This window comes from Rhinoraja longicauda, chromosome 23 (assembly GCF_053455715.1).
Source record: "Rhinoraja longicauda isolate Sanriku21f chromosome 23, sRhiLon1.1, whole genome shotgun sequence".
Classification (NCBI taxonomy): Eukaryota; Metazoa; Chordata; class Chondrichthyes; order Rajiformes; family Arhynchobatidae; genus Rhinoraja; species Rhinoraja longicauda.
The window spans coordinates 14,968,107-14,983,730 of record NC_135975.1 but is presented as its reverse complement, the minus strand read 5'-3'; the positions used below and the strand labels follow the sequence as shown (position 1 = coordinate 14,983,730).

General features: G+C 40.6%; 1 protein-coding gene across 14 annotated transcripts in view; it reads left to right on the top strand.

Annotated features, from left to right (window-relative positions):
* Positions 1-15,624, top strand: part of magi2a (membrane associated guanylate kinase, WW and PDZ domain containing 2a) — a 356,011-nt gene that overhangs the window by 301,702 nt on the left and 38,685 nt on the right. For all 14 annotated transcript variants that reach the window (XR_013548786.1, XM_078419740.1, XM_078419739.1 and 11 more), the window contains 2 exons: positions 2,863-3,055; positions 4,928-5,173. Coding sequence is in view for 13 of the 14 variants with exons in the window: in XM_078419740.1 (XP_078275866.1) it covers positions 2,863-3,055; positions 4,928-5,173 (439 nt within the window). In the remaining variant the exon portion in view is untranslated. The remainder of the gene's footprint in view (positions 1-2,862; positions 3,056-4,927; positions 5,174-15,624) is intronic.

The window sequence follows — 15,624 nt, the reverse complement described above, 5'->3', positions numbered from 1 at the left end:
ACAATATCTCATTAAAAGTTTCCAAAATAAAAGCTAAAGAAAAAACCTTTATTTTTACAATATTAATAAAAATCCTTAAAATACGTAGCAGCTCACTCAGCAGTTTTTCAGATGTTGACTGATCACTGTGCATTTCTAGTTCAATTTCAAATTTCTGAATATGTATTATAATCTTTATATTACAATCTGCATAAATATTTCAATGTGTAGTTACTTTTATTGCCCCATTTTACTTCCTAATACCCTGTTCTTAAACAAATTTAGAAAGAATATGAGGGGGAAAGTTTTTCACAGAGGGTTCTGGGACTATGGGACAAGCTGCCAGGTGAGCTGGTAGAGGCAGTTGCAATCATCATCACCTATAGACAAAACTCTCGTTTGTTCACTTGTTCCTGAACTACAGCCAAAACAGTATTCGATAGAGCGACAATTTTAGGCCCACCTTAATCGCCGTCGTCCCGTGGTCCTATGAAAGAAGTTTCATTGAAATTGGTGTTATATTTATAAAGTTATTCACATTTTAAAGTTTAAAAAAACGCATGTGCAGTTGGGGCTCCGTTGATCTGTTACGTACGTAAGATGGCCGCTGCATCCGCACGTAAGCAGAACAAACGCGTCCCTGCCTGCGCAGTTGGGGCCCATTGAGCAGGGCTCGGCCGCTGTCTCTTGGGGGTGGGAGAGCCAGGCCTCGTGCCGGGGGAAGCAGCCGGAGCCTGGGCCTGGCTTGGACGTGACCGGGTAACTGCGAGCCTGAGGTGGACCAAGGGGAAAGGCGGCAGAAGCTGCAGCAGTGGCGGTGAGGCCGGGCGTTGGTGGAGGTGGAGGCCGAGGCCTGGCGCTGGGCTTGCCCTCGGCTACCCCATCCCCCCTCCTCCCCCCGGCCGGCTCAGCGCCTTCCCCACGCCGTCCAACGGCTCAGCAACAGTGGGAGAGCCGCCACCATCTACCACTGAACATCCCAGCACCAGGACAGGACAGGACAATCCCCCCCACCCCCGCTCCACAAAAGGCGGCCGCCGGGAGTGGGGTTGCCACGGGTTGCTCCCGGGAGGGAGGGAGGGGGGTGGAGGGAGAAGGGGAGAAGGGAGGGGGAGAGGATGCTGCACCAATGCAGGAGAGGCAGCCCTAGGGGGGACGGGGGGAGAGAGGGAGGGATGGGAGGGGAATGGGGGGAGGGAGAGGGGGGTAGTGAGGGGGGAGTGAGGGAGGACAGGGTGCTGCACCAATGCAGGAGTGGTTTGGGCCCAACGGGTCCACTTGGACTAGTAGCATTTAAAAAGCATCTGGAGAGGTACATGGGTAGGAAAGGAATGGAGAGGTATGGGCACTGCAGGAAAATGGGATCAGCATAGAATGACATCTTGATCAGCATGGATAAATCGGGCTGCAGGACCTGTTTCCATGCTGTACAACTCTATGACAATCACAATGCTTGCAAGGCATTTGGACAGATGCAGCGGAAAGGAGAGGAAGAATATAGGGGAAAATGGGATTAGCATAGATAGGCATCACAGTCGACATAGACAAGGAAGATCAAAACACCCTGTTTCCGTGCTAAACGTTTCTGAGGTTATCATGAATGGGCGTTCAACCAGCAGGCTGATATAATTGCTGGACAGTAGGGATCTCATTCAAGTGACAATGTCCTCAAGGTTACCACTGTATACCATTGCTGATATCTGCAAATTCTGGGCTTATGTCATGATTCAAAACTTAAAAGATTATGTGTGATCTTCCATTTATTATTCTCCTCATTTGTTGCTGCCATTCTCAATATTAGGGTTGAAATTATAATACGGCGCATATTAACCTGCAGCAGAATTCCACCAAAAGTGGATGATTGAAAGTTTTGGTTCACATGCTTTTCTCAACAAAATGAGTTATAAAAGTTAACTATATGGAAAGCTAGGTCTTGATTAATTAGAGTGCAAGTAACAGTTCCTCTTTTGGGTGCAACAAGTTGTTTGCAGATGGAACTCTAGGCAGCTGACATGCTTGCTGATTTCTGGCAGTGCCATTTGGATCCTGCTGTGGTTTGGATTAGACGAGTTTCATTAGCAGAATTGCAGACACAAAATCACTCATAATGTGAAAGTGTTCAACTTGACATTTTCACATTATTCAACTGCCTCAAGGAAGAATGCCACTTCAACAATCTCCGTTTGCAATGCTATTTTCAATTCTTGTCATGCAAAAATAAATTTAAAAATCTTCACAGAGAAAAGAGCATTCATTTTTTTTTCATTGCCAAGCAACAGCTTCAGAGACAAACTGAGTTCAGAGATAACTAATATATTCATGAACTCATCAACGTCCAATCCACAAGAGACAAAGCTGTCTTCAGTCTGTGATTTGCCAATGGTAGAGAAGCTGTGAGGCTTAGTTGTAATACATTAAGATGCAATTGAAGCCCTCCTTCACAATTTTTATAATAATTTGTTCCAAAGGGGTTCTGAAGGAACAACTGTCAGAAAAAATGGAAAGTTGAAACCTTGCTGTATCAAAACTTCTCCATGGTGTCACTCATTTAGATTTTTTATTCTTACCAAATTATGTCTCCTGAATATAAAAGGTATGCAGATTTTTTATGAATTGAACACATCAGTTGCAGATCTAACAGATCTCAAAAATCGCAGGGTTTGGTGTGTTTGAATATAAAATGGTTTGGTAAAATCTTTGTTATAAAATATGTGATTACCATCAGTTGTATCTGAGCAGCATTGGCAAAAATGAGAAGTTGTAACAGTTGCTTATCTTCAGTCACTTCCATGAATGATCGTTAGCACCTAGCTTATGATACCATGTAGCAAAATACACTTTCTTAAAAACTAACTGCTTCTCTGTATTTTTTCTTCACTGAAGATTCTTATCGGTGCAATAATCACAATGGGTGCTGCTGACAGAGATGGTCGTCTTCGGCCAGGAGATGAGTTAGTTTACGTGGATGGAATCTTAGTTACTGGGAAGTCTCACCGTTATGTAATAGATCTGATGCATAATGCAGCCCGAAATGGCCACGTCAGTCTGACTGTACGAAGGAAGGTTCTGTGTATAGGTATGTACTAGATAAACATGCTGCTGGGAAAGGTTCACATGCTTTCTCAAAGTATTCCGGTTTCCAATAACCTTAAAATTTAGTCACCATCATAGGCATATGCTTAGTCCGCGTAAGCTGTGTGGGATTTCCCATAGGTATCAAAACATGTAAATTACTAATGCTCTGAACAGAGGCTGCCTGTTGATTCAAAAAGTCAATTGAAATGATTTTTAATTAATTTCACATAGTTTACTTTTGATCAGAAAATCCTCAGTATTGGTCTTATGAATCCATTGTTTCACAGAACAAAGTTAAAAAAAATAAAAGATTTCATCCATGCAAAGACACAAAATTGATTTTCTTTGTCTCTATCATGAATGGCGGAAACTTGCTGGGAAATACCACTAGTTCCACTTCAAACTATCGACATTTACTCACCATTCCTCCCTGTATAATAAGGGTCAGGACATTCAGGAATCCCATGTGAAAGTGAGAGACCAGATCTTGTTGGCCAAGTTCTAATCAGGTTCGTGATTGTGTTCCAGGATTAAGTATCAGAGCATGATCCTGCTCCGGAGTTCTCCAGCCTTTAATCTGAGGAATCTGCCAGCTGTATGTGCACAAGGATATACTTGGCACAAAACATCTATTGTAATAATTTCAATGGAGAGGAATTGCTGTGAAGGTGTAAGATAATTTCCATGCTTTGCATTAAATGAGTTTGATTTAAAATCTTACTTGTTTGCATTTTTTAAATTATTCATTACTTTTATATTTGCAATTGTTTACTTGATTATCATTACTCTTTTAAAGATTCTGGATGTAAGGGAAATTTAGAAGTATTCAAAATTCTTCAAACCCTTTGTTTAGCCAGTAAAGCCTCAGAAAGTAACTTTGCTGGCTTTAAAAATTTCTTTCAGCAGCTATGTTAGTTGAGTTACTTCTGGCTCATTTAGATGATGTCATTACCTCATGCTGCGTTCTATCTTTCAGGCCATGTTTTGATTGAGATGGCACCTAACAGCAGATCAGCATTAATGGATTTGAAATAGATATCTGTGGCTGGTGTCAGTTTGAGCATTGCAACTCATTGCTGCCAGCAAGCATGGGGACATAAAGTCAAAAAAACAGTTGCTACAGGAAATGACCCTCCTTTTCTTGACGCCTATATTACAACATTGATTGCTGTGACAGCATTATATCTGCCAATATGCCATCAGCAAATTAACTATCGCAAACAGATGAAACAAAAATTTATTTGTGGAATTGATTAAAAAATGTCTCCATGATTTCAAACAAACAAAACTTTAAGTGTGACTGAAATTGCAGCAAGGTTTGTGATTTCCCAGCAAATTATTGTATGTGTGAAGAATTGTCATGCATATCGTCCAGGCATTAAGGCAGTTTCTATCACTTGCAGCAGTGTTATGCAAGTCATAAAATAAAGGGTTGGTGCAATATTTGTTGTGTACACCTTTAAGTGATGTGGCATATGACCAACTTGTGTCTGTACTTTGCTATCAATGCTTCAGTAAATAATTGGGCAGAACCAGTCAGCTTATGTGAAGGTAAGGCATTTTTAAGGATGTTATCCCTCATTATATGTTTTTCTTAATCAAGAACCCCATTGTCAATTTGAATCACCAGATATTTCTAATATTGATTGAAATCATCTCAATTTCTGGCCCTGAATGAAGGTACAACAATATTTGGCTTAGTGTTATAGATACTGTTTCTAAAAGAACTACAGGAGAGGGGACTATCTTCTAGGTGATCATTGTGAAGTTAATTCTTGTGCCTGAACATTACTAAGTTTGCATTTTTTTAATTTGCCTTTCCTTGTTATTAACTGAAGGTTTGAATGTACAATATATGTATTTTGTTTTTCAGGTGGGCCATGTTCAGAGAATGGGCGAAGTCCAGGATCAGTATCCACGCATCATAGTTCTCCTAGAAGTGATTTTGCTGGTCACCCAAACAGCACACAAGCCCCTCCCTCTGGTTCCTCACCAGCAGAGAGTGTGGTCAGTCATGCTGTTCAAGCAAGTGATGTCATTATACATCGGAAAGAAAGTGAAGGCTTTGGCTTTGTGATCATCAGTTCATTAAATAGGCCGGAAACAGGCGCAACAATGGGTAAGCACTTTAAAGGAAAAATCTTAGGTGATGTTTTCCTCATTTCTTCATTGACATTTCTTTTTTTTCCATATAATCAAGATCTCCACCAAGAAGTATAGCAATGCAATTTAATCAGCAAATTTAGTCATCTAGTCTAAATTTAAGTTTGGATTAAAAATTAAGGCAAACAACATAAATTTATAATGATAACTGTAAAAATAATTACTTACACTTAACAAAATTAGTTTTATTGAATACACTTTTCTTTTTGTTGAAACATGAGCTTTCAGGCTACTGAGTAGCTGAGGCAACCATTTCAAAGGGCAGCTAAGAACCAACCAGATTCCATCTGGAGTCACAATCAAGCTAAGGCAGGTAAAGATAATGGATGTCCTTCCTTAAAAGACACTCGAGCAGAAGTTTCAGGAGTGTTTACTTGTCATACCAGTAGGCTGATCCAGAAGGTTAAGATTTATGGGATTCACGATGACTTGGTCATATGGATTCAGCAGAAGACAGAGGGTTTTGGTGGAAGGTAGATATTCTGGATGAAAGTCTGTGAACAGTGTAGTTCTGCAGGGATCTGTGCTGGGACCTCTGCAGTTTGTGATATATATAAATGACCTAGACATAAATGTAGATGGGTTGGTGAGTAGGTTTGCAGACTACACAAAATTTGGAGGAGTTTCAGACAGTGAGGAAGGTTGTCATAAGATACAGCGGGATATAGATCAGCTGCAGAAATGGATGGAGAAATGGGAGATGGAGTTTAATCCGAGCAAGTGCGAGATATTGCAGTTTGGGAGGTTGAATGTAAGGAGAGAGTATATATTTAATTGCAAAATAACAGCATTGATGTGCAGAGGGATCTTGGAGTCCAAATTTATCTATATATTAAAACTCTTGTTTGGTTATTTGTTTGTTCCTGAACTACAGCCAAAACAGTACACGATAGCGCAACAATTTTAGGCCCACCTTACTAACCATGTGCTAATGGGAGAAGTTTCATTGAAATCGGTGTTATATTTTTAAAGTTATTCACATTTTAAAGTTTAAATCTATCTCCTAGGGAGGGAGGATAAGAGGGGTTGAGGGGGATGGAGTGGGGGGGGGAGAAGGGGAATGGGAGAGGGGGGAGGGGGTGGAGGGGAGGGAGGGGGAGGAGAGGGTGCTGCACCAATGCAGGAGAGGTTTGGGCCCAATGGGTCCACTTGGTCCAGCAGCTCACTAACGGTGGCAGCACAAGTAGATAGGGTGGTAAAGAAGGCATATGGTATGCTTGGGTTCATTACTAGGGGTATTGTTTATAAGAGTCAGAAAGTCAAGATGCAGCTCGAGAGGACTTTGGTTAGGCCACATTTGGACTATTGCATGCAATTCCGGTCGGCCCATTATAGGAAAGAGGTGGAAGCTTTGGAGAAGGTGCAGAGGAGGTTTACCAGAATGTTGCCGGGGTTAGAGGGTTTTAGCTACAGGGAGAGGTTGGATAGACTTGGATTGTTTTCTCTGGAATGTCAGAGGACGAGGGGAGACTTGATAGAAGTATATAAAAATTATGAGAGGCATAGATAGAGTAGACAGTCAGAACGCTTTTCCCAGGGTGGAAAGTTTAATGGAGATGTTGAATGGAGACATCCTTGCAAGGCACTGATGTTGAGAGCTATGGTTTTGTTGCCTCTACTCATTGTAGTTGATGGGTCTGGTGGTTAAAGATCCAGCTGCAGAGGTGGGTGCTGACTCCTTGGAACAAGAATTTGGAGAGCAGTTTGGTAGGGATTATGGTGTTGAACGTGGAGCTATAGTGAATAAATAGGAGTAGGTGTCCATTTTTATCCAAATATTCCAGGGATGAGTGTAGGGCTAGGGAGATGGCACTGTCATGTAGGTAAACTGCAGTAGATCAAGGTTGTCTAGGAGGTTGGAGTTAATGTGTTCCATGACCAGCATATTGAACGACTTCATGAGGGTGGATGTGTGAGCCGCTGGATGGTAGTCATTAAGGGACCCAGCTTTGCTTTTCCTTGGCAGCGGGATGCAAGTGGTCTTTTAAAGCAGGTGGGAATCTCAGAATAAAGTAAGGAGAGTTTAAAGATGTCCTGCCAGCTGGTCCATGCATGTCCTGAGGATGTGACTGGAAGCTCCATCCAGGCCAGTTGCTTTGCGCGGATTCACTCTCAGGAAGGCCAATTTGACACCTGCAACAGTAACCGTGGGTAGAGGGGAACCCAAGGCTGTCTGGGCAGATTACGTCATTCCAAAGTCCTTCAGTTGAAAGCGTAGAATATATTAAGCCCTTTAGGGAGGGATATGATATGACTTTATAGCCCGTTGTAACAGGCAAGCTTTCCCACAGTCGGCTTGTGCCCTTTTGGTTATCACGGGAATCTAGCTTGGTCTTTAATTCCCCCTTGGCATCCTTAATGGCTTTGCGAAGGTCAGAAACTGTTTTCTTGTACCACCCGGGATCATTTGACTTGAACGGGGCAATCTTGGACTTCACTTTGGAATGGACCTAATGGTTCAACCATTGTTTCCAATTGAAGAACACTCATCTTGTCTTCTTTGGCATGCATTCCTCGACACACATTGATGAAGTCAATGGTGACAGTGGCATACTCATTTAGGTTGGAGGCTGAGCAACCATCCCATAAGATGGAAAATGCAACCATCCTAGCCCTTTGAACTCGTTGATGGACCAGAAACTATAAATCAAGGGATCTACCCTGGTGACACTGAAACACTTTTGGCTATCTTTCTGCGATAAGAATGCTTAATGTAGATTTGTTTAATGAATAATGTATTGACATATAGCAGCCTTAAGCTTACTGGGCCTCTGGAGACCTACTCATATTTCACCCGTCATGACTGAATATATTTGAGCTAGTCCAGTTTCATTCAGTAAATGTTTGTGTATTCAGCTTTGGATTTTTTTTTTTGATTTATTCTTTTCCTGTTTCATTTTTCTCTAATCTCTGGCCTGCACATTGCTTCTGTTGGACAGGAGAATGTGGCCCCTGTCCTTGTGATACATTACAGGCAGTATTAGTCAGTGGAAGATGCACATTCAATGACCCCACAGTCATTATCAGTGTCTCTGCTTCAAGGTATCAAAAATTCTCATTCATGAGACATTGCCCTTTTGCACAATGATCCAAACTATGTGGAGCTTGCATCTCAGAGAAGACATGGTTTGCCATCATGTTGTCTGCTTAATTTTATTTCCCTTTTTTTTATTGTCTAACTAGTATGTATTGCAGAATCAATTGCATGGAATGCACTTTATAGATTAATTGAATTCTACAGCTCAGAAACAGACCATTTGGCCCAACCTTTAAATGTCAATCCATCCCATTTGCCTGCATTTGGATCATTTCTCTCTGAACTTTTCTTATCCTCTTAAGTAAACTTCTGTCCTCTCGCTCCCCTACCCAGGGCAAAAGACTGACCATCTACCCTGTCAGTGTTCCACATAATTTTCTATACATCTCTGAGATCATCCCTTGGTTCCCCTTACTCCAGGATAAACAATCCTGGCCTATCTCATGCCCTACGGTCAGGCACCATTCCTGTGAATCCGTTCTGCCCCCTCTCTAACATAATCACATCCGTCCTATGATGGCGACCAGAACTGCACACAATACTCCAAATGCGGCCCAACCAACAATTTGTACAACTGTAATGTGATGCCACAAATCCTATGCCTTGGTTGCTGAAGATGAGCATTCCATACATCTTTCTCAACAAATCTATCTGTGTTGCCACTTACAGTGATTTAAAATAATTGAGTCAGACCACACAGCTGTCTGCCAAGGAACAGCATTTAATTATTCACAAAATGCTGGAGTAACTCAGCAGGTCAGGCAGCATCTCGGGAGAGAAGGAATGGGTGACGTTTCGGGTCGAGACCCTTCTTCAGACAGCATTTAATTATTGCAAATCAGTGATAGGTCAATTTAGGTTTTAAATGTTTTGAACGTAAACCTACAGATGTAGGCCTCCGATGCAATCTGTGTGTCAGCTATCTGTATTTGTAGCCACTAATTGAGGATATTACCCACACTATTCAAATATATTAAAAAGATCATAAACCAGGCTCCTCCAAGTCTTTCTCTGAGCTCTTAATACTTTTTGGGGAAGAAGAAATCAGTCAAGCCTCCCAGAATAGCATTTTTTAAACCAGGTTGTTCTGAGAAAGCACATTAATGGGAACTACTTGGAACAAAATTCACAATATACCCAGCGCTATTGAAAGATGTAATTTATAGCCAAAAGAATGATTTGTGACCATAAGTGCCTGATTACATTTTCAGAGAGGTTCAATTTGATTCAGAAATTATTGCAATAATTTTCTACTCTGGGAGAAAAAAAGTTATTTTTTAGACACTTTCAGACACACACTGGGAAAAGAAAGTGTTATGCATCTGAATTGCTAAACCTAAGTTGTTTTCCACTGAAGTCCCATCACTTGCCTTATTTCCGTCAGCTATAACCCTCCACAGTACCGACCTGCCTTCACCCTCCAATCTCATCGCCTCATTTGCCCACGTCCTGATACCTCCCCACCAATCCCTGATCATCCTGACTCCTTGATATTGAAATTCCCAGTTGTCTCAAATTCGCAATGAAGGTTACAAATCTACATAATCACACCCTCAGACCCCTCACCCACCCACCCACCCTACTCCTGACACCCAAGCATCAATCTCCTGCCGGCCACCACAGTACAGCAACCTATCCCTATCCCCTCCTTCCAGGGACCCAATTGGATCTATGACCATCAGTTGTCTTTCACCAAAGATCATCCTAGCCCTTTTCCTGGGTGTCATAATTTGCTTCATCTCTCCATGGCACACAAAGAAAATCTTTCTTGAGACGTGAGCAGCTGCTCCCACAAGCACAGCATTAATTGGCCACCGCAGGGTCTTTTAAAGCAGACCATTTCTAGACCATGTAAACCAAATACTGTGAAAACAAAAAGGCAGGAACAAGGCCTTGGGGCCGAGAGAACACAAGGGATTTGGAAGTGGAATTCAGAGTGTACGATCAATGCTAGCAGAAGAAAAGGGAAGAGAACAACAGCATCAAGTAAGTAATGGGGGCAGAGTCAAAATATTAATTGGAGATGATAGGAATTAAGGATAAACTGAGATAAAAGAAGATGGGATATTGGAGGGGGTAAAACAAGATTGGTTTATATTGAAGAAAAGATGACAGCCTGAAGTCAGGTAAGATGGGAAATTGGAGGTGTGAAAAGATTTGTTTACATTGAAGAAGGGAGATAGCACTTCTACACCGACAGAGGGGGACTAGTGTCAGGTTGAATTGTCAGCATGAACGTAAAGAATTTTCCTTTAGATCCTTACCTATATTCAGGGAAATTGGTGGGTAATTAAAATTGTGAATTAGCGCAGAAATGTTCAGCAAAACATATGATGCAGTTTATCCTCTGAAAAAAAGCATCTTTCTCAACTAATATTAGCCTAGAATTCATGCATCTTAATGTATACCAATGGGAATGGTCAACAGTCCTGCTCAATTCCTCTAACTTTGTGCCTCACACTGACACATTGAAAATAGCCATTATTTGGTGAAAAAATGGTCTTGCGGTGTCCCTCAGACAGGGACAACAAAGAGGATGCTGTTTTGTTTGCTGATGGTTTCATTTTGAGGTACTTATAGCATGTGACAATCAGTGATACTACCCTGCCTTGAATTGACAAGGTTGAATGGTAATCAAACTTTCGGTCACAGCTTAAGTTCTGTGAGGTCTCTAGAGAAACGAGCAAAAATTATAATGGGGCCTGTGGGACTTCTGGAAGCATTCAAGTAGACTTTAGACTTCATGAAATGTTAATGATGTACCCCTGCAATATTAAACAGCCAGAGTCTTTCGAAGTATTGTAGCTGCTACAGAATGCATAATATAACTTTCAAAAAGAGCTTGATTTTGCTTGAAAGTGAAAGGGATGGTAATGGGGTAGGTTCTTGCCCCTGATGGGTTAATAATTGTGCATAGATAGTAAGAGGTATGGAACTTAAAAGAAAGCAATAGCAGAATAAAAGCAATTCAACAGTGCCATTAAATGCATAAACGTTGACTTGCTAAATGGAAGCTCTTACCTTCACCATTTACAGACCTTCAATTGCAAAGATTTCTGCTTGTTATCTTCATAAGATAAAATTTTACAGGCCATCATCAATCACTGTTCTTTGTGTCTATTTTCAAAATTTACTACTACTTATTTCTCTCTTCAAATTTGCAATATTTCTGGAACATATCCGTTGTTATTCATTAGTAATTAGTTAAGTCAGAATTTATCTAGCTTTAAACAAACCAATTTACAATATTTTTATCAGTATGGAGTAGGTTTATCTTTTTGTCTTTCTGTGGGTACTCTACCTTTTACCTAAACCTGATAATCCTAAGCATCAAAGTATACATTTAGCAGATCCAGGGATATTTCAATAATTCCTGTGAATTTCCCAGTCTGATTCCACTGGAGACCATATTGTAGTATTTGTCGTTAACAAATGAGGCTTACATTCCTAAATCTATATTAACTTGCTTTACTCCTCAAATTGATGAGTAAGGATGTTAGGGGTTATGGGGTGAAGGCAGGAGAATGGGGTTGAGAGGGAAAGATAGATCAGCCATGATTGAACGGTGGAGTAGACGATGGGCTGAATGGCCTAATTCTGCTCCTATAACTTATGATCAAAGTTAAGATTTAGCATCAGGTCGGATCATTTTTATTTTCAAATCCCTTTGACTTTTTAGATATGGAGATCATCAAGTAGCTCATCGATAAACATCATTAATCATGGATCTTCAGCAAAGAACTTATTGTAAATTATTTGAGAGTTGAAAGAAACTCACACTGCAATTAGTCCATGACTATGTTATTTATTTGTTTGGTTTATGAACCTGTGAAGTTCACAACATGGAGCTGAAGTTTGACACACTCATTACAGAATATTTTTATGTCAAGCAATTGGTTCTGAATTTATTTAATGTGCACAGGACCATAAAACCCACCCCAAATTTGGCAGTACCTATGCAGATTGGGTGGAGTCCTTCTCACCGCTAAATCATTGTGTTTAACAACAGGTTGACATCTTAAAATTATATACAATAGAGATATGTTTGTCCTTAGCTCTAGATTTGGACTCTGATGTGTCACTACATAGGATGGATCTGTGTGATAAGTGAGCAAATTTCAGCATGATCCCAAATTGACATGCCTGATGTTTCATGAAACCTATTCTCATATTTGAGTGAGTTGCTGATATTATCTTACCTCACAAGTAGCTAACCTAAAGGAAAACATCTATTTTGGTACAACTGCCATGCCTGAATGCATACCATAGAGTATCACTATCTTGTTGACATGTTCAAATTATACATGACCTCTGTGAAATCTGCTGACCCATTGGTACCTTGTATCTTTTAAGTAAAAATCAGATCTGTTTCTGAACATTTTTCTACATTAAACAGTTATTGTAATGCTGCTCCAAATTGTCCATGATGTGTGAGAGAAAGTGGAGATTGAAATCTCAGTTTACTACTTCTTTCATACACAAATTGTACAAGTAAATTGTACCAAACTAAACTAAAAGTAACTGAAAAGCTAAAAGGCAGAACTGGATAAAATCCACAAATATTTTGTTATCAATTAATATTAAGCCTGAGACTAAATCAGATACATAACAGAAGATGGCCAACTTAAAAACACATTAAATATTCTATTGTTTAAAAACTATATTAGTTTTTTTTTTATTGTACTTTTAATATCACAATAATTGATGTTCAGTGTGAGAAATTGTTATATTCCTGATTTTTTTTCTCCTACATCTACTAACCCAATAATTGAATGTTTCAAAAAATGTCTGCAATCCCTAGATTGCACATGGATCTGGATGGTTATTAAATCTCCACTTGTTTGATGAAGTGTGATTTTTAGGCAAAGTGAAGAGGATGATATTTGGGAATAGTTTCAGCTCATAACGGACAAAATTTCTAGATAGAATTACATTACTATTAAATTCTAATTGAGACTCCATTGAATCTATTAAGAGTTTCTCATTATGCATAGTCTTTAAGATGTTATTTTTGTTGGCTGCTCCTGTGCAAAAATAATGAATAGATTTTAATCTGCCCACAAGAATCTAACAAGTCATTTTCAGTCCCTGATTTATTGATTTTGATGTGTAGCTTCATGTTCCTCCAGCACAAAAATCAACTGCTGTTGACAGCTCTGAGGCACAAGGGTTTACGGAATCTGCTTTTAGCTGACGAATTATCTCAGTGAAAGATTAGTCATTGGAGTAATAACCTTACCAGCTGTTCTCCTGAGTACATAGTCTAGAATGAAGGACCATACTCTCATGATAGGAGTCAACCATTTAGGACTGAGAAGAGGAAAATAAATCTTCACTCAGAGTGTCTATGGCAGTACCAAAGCATCAAGAATGACATGTGTTCATGTGTCTTCATCAAGAATGAAATGCTTCCACCCCAATTCCCAGGTTTCTGAGGTAGCTGGTGAAGTTAATGTAGAACCCACAATGGGCAGGCGTTGCAATGCAGGAAGTCAGCTGAGTAACTTGTGAGATGTGCACTTCCATAGTTTATACTGAGCTTTTGTGTGATTCCGAGCGCATGAACTCAAAGTTATCAGAGTCATCCTAAATGTTCCTTGTCTACTTTGAGTAGCCATTGGCCTAGGATTCTCAGGAGTTGGGATGTTACATAATTTCCAGGAAGTTTTGAGGACATCCTTGAATCTTTTCCTCTAATTGCCTGATAATTCCTCGCAGAACAGAACTCGAAATAGAATATTTAGAGGGGCTCATGTCAGACTTGCAAATGATTTGCCCTGTCCAGCAGAGCCACCAGAGAGTAATTATGGCCTCATTGATGGCAAAATTTGGTTTGTGTGACGACACTGAAATTGGTTTACTTATGAAGGTGATGTAGAAATCCTTGCTGAGGATCCATTGGCTATCTTTCCACTACCTTGAAGTGCCAGCTGTATGTTTCTGAATTTTCACAAATATTTACAAGGCAATAGCCATGACTGCTCTTGGACCACGCGTGCTTTGCTGGCTTTGAGGTCTTGATCTTCAAAATCCCTTTTCCTCAGATGGCCCAAAACTGCACTGACCCAATGAAGAAAATGGTGAATCCTAACATTAGCATGTGCTTTCTCTGAGAGATGTGGGAGGAGATATGGGAAAGATCACAATGTGGATTTTTATTATTTTGAGTTGATGTTGTACATGAAAGTCAGTTTAGTAGAGGATCTTTGTTTTGCACATGTTAAAGCCCATTCTCTCATATGCTCTAATGGACAAAGAAACGATAACCTGAATCTTGGCCTCAGTAAACACACACACACGTGTAAGTATTGTCTGCAAAATGCAACTTGACTACTGAGGTTGCGATGACCTTGGTTCTGAGGTGAAGGTAATGTCAAGTCAAGTCAATTTTATTTGTATAGCACATTTAAAAACAACCCACGTTGACCAAAGTGCTGTACATCTGATTAGGTTCCAATGGGAAAAAAAAGAAACATACAGTAGCACGCAAACAGTTCACAGCGCCTCCTCAATGAGCCTCAAACGCTAGGGAGTAGAAATAGGTTTTGAGCCTGGACTTAAAGGAGTCGATGGAGGGGGCAGTTCTGATGGGGAGAGGGATGCTGTTCCACAGTCTAGGAGCTGCAACCGCAAAAGCGCGGTCACCCCTGAGCTTAAGCCTAGACCGCGGGATAGTGAGTAGCCCCAAGTCGGCCGACCTGAGGGACCTGGAATTAGAGAGGGGGGTTAGAAGATTTTTGATGTAGGGGGGGAGTGTCCATTTAGGGCTTTATACGTGAATAGTGAGTTGTGAGTTGAACAGTTTCCATTAGTCCTGTAAATTAACTCCAATCCACTGGGAAGTGTATTGATGGTGAGTTGTTGTAAATCAGCGACAAAGATTGAAAACACTGCAGCCTTGGCGTTAAGGACTTTAGTAAAGTAAAAAAAGGCTATGCTTCTCCCTTTATTTCATTGTAGAATTGTGCACTGAAAACCATGTCCTTTTGGTTTGCCTCCAGATGAACAAAGGCACGCTGATTTAGAGAGCAGGACTTTAGGTGGCAGTTGAGGAAGATCTTGGTGATGACTTTCCCTGTGGCAGCCAGCACGAGACCCTTCTGTAGTTATCACTCAGATTCTTATCCATTCTTGAACATGGTTATGATTGTAGTATCTCTAAGGTTCCTTGGCATATCCTCCCCATCCCAATTAGTGTCGTTTTGACTGTGACGATTAGTGCAGTAGTCATCGGTACCAGTCATGCAGTCACTCACTCAGACATTGATGCAATCTGCCAAGATCTATAACCTCAGCATGGATATCATCCGCTCCTTAGGCATGCCTGGGATGTGTTCTTTTCATCTTCCTTCCTTTTCATACTTCTTTCG